The sequence below is a fragment of the Geospiza fortis genome, unplaced genomic scaffold (assembly GCF_000277835.1).
Source record: "Geospiza fortis unplaced genomic scaffold, GeoFor_1.0 scaffold333, whole genome shotgun sequence".
In the NCBI taxonomy this organism is placed as follows: domain Eukaryota; kingdom Metazoa; phylum Chordata; class Aves; order Passeriformes; family Thraupidae; genus Geospiza; species Geospiza fortis.
In genome coordinates, this window is record NW_005054347.1 from 2,922,533 (window position 1) to 2,928,447 (window position 5,915).

At 56.4% G+C, this 5,915-nt stretch overlaps 1 protein-coding gene and 1 non-coding gene across 2 annotated transcripts in view; both read left to right on the plus strand.

Moving 5' to 3' along the window:
* The window catches only part of RPS8 (ribosomal protein S8), a 4,399-nt gene extending 4,008 nt beyond the window's left edge, over positions 1–391 (plus strand). The window contains exon 8 of the mRNA XM_031058668.1: positions 226–391. Within this exon, the coding sequence (XP_030914528.1) occupies positions 226–335 (110 nt within the window). The 3' untranslated portion in view covers positions 336–391. The remainder of the gene's footprint in view (positions 1–225) is intronic.
* A 573-nt stretch (positions 392–964) lies between these two features.
* Positions 965–1,094, plus strand: LOC115948111. The gene has a single exon (XR_004081956.1). It is a non-coding gene; the product is annotated as a small nucleolar RNA SNORA35 (small nucleolar RNA).
* Positions 1,095–5,915: the final 4,821 nt, after the last annotated feature.

Here is a 5,915-nt window from a genome sequence, read left to right on the forward strand (position 1 = left end):
GCTGAACCCGAGCGATGACAGTTTGGAGATCTGAGGAGGACTTCATTAGGGACTGCAGCTTCCAGAGCACAGTACCTCAGGCAGAGGTGCTGCCCAGGCACACGGCCTGGTGACCCAGTTACTGCTGAGCTGCTCGTCCGTGCTGCTGCAGAGAGGCTGCGTGCAGTGTGTGTGTGCACTGGGTGGGGAATTGCCAGACTTTAACTGCATGACTTCTCCTTGCAGCCTGCATTGCCTCCAGACCTGGACAGTGTGGCCGAGCCGATGGCTACGTGTTGGAAGGCAAGGAATTGGAGTTCTACTTGAGGAAGATCAAGGCCAGAAAAGGCAAATGAATATAGAAGCTCTTGTGCTAAGAGAACGAATAAACCAAGAGTCTTCTACCCTAACAGGTTGTGTGCTCATTTGTGTGTGCAGTATGGAGAGGGCTTCTGTAGCTCCACCTGCCTTGTAAAATGTGAAGGAATATTGAACTCTAGGAATCCCTGAGCCCTTTAACATCTTCAGACAAAACCTGACCCTGCATGTGCTCAACTAAAACATCTCTGTGGGTTCTAAGTGACTTGCAGGACCAAGTGTGTGTGAAAAAGAGTTATTAGATGTCGCAGAAGTGGGGAATGTCCACTATTGGAAACCTGTGAGAGGGAGGTAGGTGCAAGTGTGCACCTCCAGTAAAAGTTCTGGGTTCCTGGGAGTTCCTGAGGTCTGTGCACACTTCCCCCCTGTTCCTGTGCTGTGTTGGGTCAGCATGTGCTGCAGCTGGGGTGTTGGAGAGGTTAGTGGGAAAATGGGCCAAGTCTGGCTGAAAATTTGGCTATTTCACCTTCAGCCTCTGCAGCTGGTAACTCTGCCTTCCACATTACGTGAGCTCCCATTCCCTGGTTCAAGCCAGCAGCCCCTTTTGGTGTTTCCTGCCTGGTTGTACAATTCCCCACAGGATCCAGTGTCTTCTAACCAAACTAGGTGGCACTGCTCATTGACCAGCTGGTCTTTCCCTGACCTCCTTGGTCTCATTCCAGTGCAAGATCAATTCCTTCTAGCAGAAGGGCCAGGCTCACATCATGGTCTGTCCCTTTCGAAAGCTGGATACAAACTCCAGCTTTGTGCCCTGTCACTTGGGTGGAATTGGAAAGCTGTGGTGAACAAAAGCTTTTCTGGGTGTTTTGGTGATATCATTCCTAGAGGCTCCTGTCCTTAAATCTCTGAAAGTAGTTGCTCTTTGTGCAGGTATTGGGGGAAGTCAGGAGCCCATCTGAGGGTTGGTCCTGTGCCATGGGGTAGGCCAGGCTCACACACCTTGTGCCTGTCAGATGAACACACTGCACACTTAATCCCATTTGTGTATTTTCACAAAAGTCTCGTTTATCCATTGGATCACTGCTGCAAATCAGGCTTCCTGCAGCCCCAGCATCACAATTATTAGCTCTGAACTGAAGGGAGGTGGTCCATGATCATCTTGCCCCAAGGAGAGTTGTGGTGAGACCTAAGTCTCATGCTTCAAAAATGCAACTCTGTCCCACCCGATAGTTTTGGGGGAAGGAGTTTAAGTTATTTTCCTGTGATGCTGTGCCATGTTTGCAAAGTATAACAGCAGGAGATGCCCTGGAGGAGTGCCTGGGGAGTGTGGGTTCATGCTGTGCTGCTGGCAGGGAGGTGAGTATGAGTCAGTACCAGAGCTGAGCACTGCAGAACGGTGGTACCTGTTCTGATGACCCTGGCAGCGGGTAGTGCCGTGGGTGTGCACTGGCAGCCCTTCACAGACTGGGTCAGTGCTCGTGGGCACTGTGAGCAGAGCTGAGCCCAGCTGGTGCCCCTGCAGTCCAGGAGTCCCTGGCAGTGGGACCTGGGCTGGGTAGGATGTTTTCACAAGCACATTCCTTCTCCATGGTGATCCGGTGTAAACTTTCCCTGCTTTCCAGAGAGGTGGAGTGTAGGCGATAAGCGCACTTGGCAGGGCTGTGTCACGGTTGCTTCCTCTGAGTGTGTTTCTTCTCTCCCGTCATCCTCCACAGAGTGCAAACAGCATTCAGGGTGTTTCTGGGGAACTTTGTACCGATGGAGAAACTCAAGCTTTATGGAGCAAATGCCAGCTTGGTGTCGGAGCAGGATTATAAACCTGTCCCCTGATGAGCAGGATTATGGCTCATCAATGTGTGCTGTTTACAAAGTTATTTCTCTGAGAAACACAGCTGCCAAGGGCAACTTCCCATGGGAACGGAAGTGGCACCTGAAGGTGTGACATGGGAACAGAGCAGTGGCAGCTGGCTCGGGTGTGTGGCACTTCACTCCCAAAGTGGTGCAGGCTGTGGGATGTCCTCCTCCTTGCTTTTGAGTGGCTCTCTCAGCTCCACACGGTATTAACTTTGGGGTATTTTCACAGGACATGATCCAACCCAGGAAATGACCTTGTGGTTACACTTCAATAGGTCCAGCAGTGACCTGGAAGGCAGTGGAGGAGAAGCAGGGCTGGCTTGTTGGACTTGCAGGAAAGGGAACTTTTAATCTAATTTTCTTAGGGAAAGCGTGTCTGAGTGTGCCAGGGCTGTCACAGACAAAGAACAGGGAACGCTGGGTTTGGTCACACCACCCTGCCACCTGTCAGAGACTGATATTTGGGCAGGGGCTGCAGGTACCAGAGCAAAGGCTGGACAAGACCCAGTGGGGTGATTTGGGTCACTCCCTTTGCATCAGCTGTGGCATCTGAATTTAGGCTCCATGAGAAGGAGGGAAAGGACAGGATGTTATATCATTCCCAGCAGCCCTGGGAACGGGACCCCAGGGTACATGAGCAGAGGGGGCACCCATGGAAGGACTGCAGGCATTTCTAGAGCACAGGTCAAGAATGCAGCTGTTGTTAGCCCTAGTCAAAATCTGCAGCCATGGGATGGGCTGCAGCCCCTGGAGACAGCTGCCAGCCCTGCCTGTCCTGACTGCCCTGTAGCAGCTTGTGGTTCCTCTGTCCCTGTGGGGATGTGGGGGCGGCGTGAGCCAGGGTACGCTGCAGTACTTGGCAGAGAGTGATGGAGGGATATTAAAGACTGGGATACTTTCCCAGGGCCCAGGAGAGAGCAGGGAAGGGAGAAGTCCAGCTGGATATAAAACAGGGAGAAACATCCATGAGTGGCAGGAGACATGAAGGAAAATCATCCTATCCTTGTCCCCAGGCCGTGTGGGGCTGAGCAGTCCCACCCTGGGCTGCTGGAAGCCCCACAGCACTCTGCAGGAAACACCACTTCCTCTGCCGGCCGGAGCACCGCGTCCTGCCCTGCCCAGCTCCCTCCCTTCCTGCCTGGGCACCAGGCCCAGCTCCACAGCAGACAGGGTGGCCTATGCAGCTTCCAGCCTGGAGAATGTCCCCCTGGGCAGGAGGAGCAGGACTCGAGGGTGTCCCCCCACATCTGCAGAGAAGGGCTGGAGCACCATGGGTGAGGCTTGCTGCCTGTATTGAGCAGTGATTCACAGCACCCCCAGCCTTTGCCCTGCTCCCAGGAGCCCCACAAATTCTTGCTTTGTTCAGGATCTGTGCCATTTACAGCAGGCTGACACCTTCCCCACCCCTGTTGTAAATCCTGATACAAAGCAAAAGGTCTGCTGGCATTTGGCCAGTGCCCTGCTCTGCTCTGCCAGAGCGACAGAGAGGCTCCAGGGGTGCTGGGCAAGACCCTCACTGGGCCATCACCCAGGGCAGGGGAGGGTAGATGGGGTAGGATTGAAGTCCACCATCCCTGCACTCCCCACATCCCACTTGTTGGCTCCCCACTACCCCAAAGCACAAAGGGATGGAGCCACACTGCCAGGAGTAAAATGATATATTTCTTACTGAGAGCTGGATCCTACAGGGCTGTCTGCAAGGGGCCTCCTCCGATGCTGCCCTTTTTGTGTGTGTACTTCACACACCTGCTCCCATAATTGTGCACACACACACATGCCATGAAGCAGCACACGTGCATTGACTGTTTCAAGTCCCTGTGCCACTGTGGGGTGGGCAGCAGGCAGAGCCACCACAGGCTTCCCCTGACAGGCCCAGGGCACCCCATCCAAATGTGACACTCCCTGCAGACCACACAGGCAGGGCCAGCCCTGTTTCATGTCTCCAGACCGTGTTCCCTGCAGGTTGGAGAGCAGCAGGTCTGTGCCAGACACTATCTGGCTTCAACAAGAGAGGAAGCTCTGGTCAGTGGGTCTGGCACTCCCAGCATCATCACTTGATCCCCAAAACCAGCCTCCACCTTCCCTGCACACCCTTCCTCAGGCACCACCAGCCTGTGGGAGGGTCCCCAGAGCCTGAAGCACCCTTGCAGCCTTGCCCAGCTGCAGCACATGGCAAGCGAGGGGTTCACACGGTAGCACAGGGGAAGGGATGGGTATTTGGGGGAGCAGCTTTGCGAACACCCACTGTCGGCCACGGCAGGACAACTCATGCCTCTCCTGCTCCGGTGGCTTTCACTGCTGCCCAGCCCCTGCCATCCTGCTGTGTGTCCAGACACAGCCCAAGTCCTGGCATCAGTGCAGGTCAATGGTCTCATACTCCAGGTTGTCTGAGTCCTCCAGCTCGATGCCAGGTACCAGGTTGTAGTAGCTGGTTGTCTGACTCATGTAGATCTTCTCCCGGTCAGCAGAGTCCTTCAGCACTTCACTCACGCTGACAGTGTCCACCTCTGGCTCACTGCCCAGCTCCTCTGCCCTTGGTGCCGGGGTGCCCAGCTGCCCCTCATGGGATGGCACCTGGGAACTGCTGGGGGATCCCACCTGGATCTCCACCTCCTCATAGAGGTCTCTGCCACTCTCCAGTGGATCCACGAAGGGCTGGAGCATGACCTGTTTCCCCAGCAGCACTTTCTTCTCAGCCTTGGAGGGAGCAGCAGGCAGCTCGTAGGGGATGTAGTGGTGGGGCTCTGCAGACAGTGGCACATTGCCCCTCTCTGCCACGGCCCGCTGGCTCTGGGACCTGCTCTGAAGGCTGTAGTTGGTCTTTTTCTTCTGCCGGCAGAAGCACCAAGTGACACTGGCGAGGATGAGGAGGGGGGGCAGGCAGATGAAGAGGGCGGTGAGGCCGTGCGAGCGGCACAGCTCATCCCGGGGGATGCTCTGGAGGCCCACACCGTGGTACTGCTCTGGTGTGTGGCAGATCACCTCAGCAGCCTGGCTGGACCAGCCCTCCAGGGTGGTTAGCAGAGCACAGCTGCAGTCCCAGCTGTTGTTGGAGAGCTGAAGCTGGAGCAGAGACGGCTTCAGGAGGCTGGCAGGAAGGAAGGTGAGGGCATTGAAGCCCAGGTAAACCTCCTGGACCTGGGAAGAGGCTTTCAGGAAGGACCTGGGTAGCTCCTGAAGCTGGTTGCTGTCCAGATAAAGAACCCTCAAATTAGGGGCATTTTCTAGAAAGCTTCCAGGGAGACTTTCCAGCAGGTTGTGGCTCAAGTGTAAGATTTCCAAGGCAGGAGGGACTCCCTGTGCGTTGCTGATGGCCGTGATGCTGCAGTGGGAGAGGTAGAGCTCCCGCAGCCCCTGCACGCCCACCAGTGCTCCCCAGTCCAGGTGGGTGATGTTGGAGCTGGTGAAGTTGAGGCAGCAGCTCTCGGGAAGCGGAGCCTCCCGGAAAGCCTGGTAGTCCATGGGCTCGGAGCAGTTGCAGACAGGCGGTGCTGGGTCCAGGGCAAGGCCGGCAGCGAGCAGGAGGCTGCCCCAGAGGGACACGGTGCCCAGCCCGGCGCCTGCGGGGAGAGCAGAGGGGACGGTGACTCCCTGTGACTCCCTGTGCCCTCCCGCTCCCTTTCTCCAGCCTTCCCGGGCGGGGAACTGAACCCCACTTCTCCTCCCCTCCAAGGACCCGCTCGCCGCAGGTCCTCCCGGGCCGTCCTCCAGTGCCCCCGACCCCGCCGGCCCGGGGCTGCCTCTACCGCGATGTCCCGCTGCTC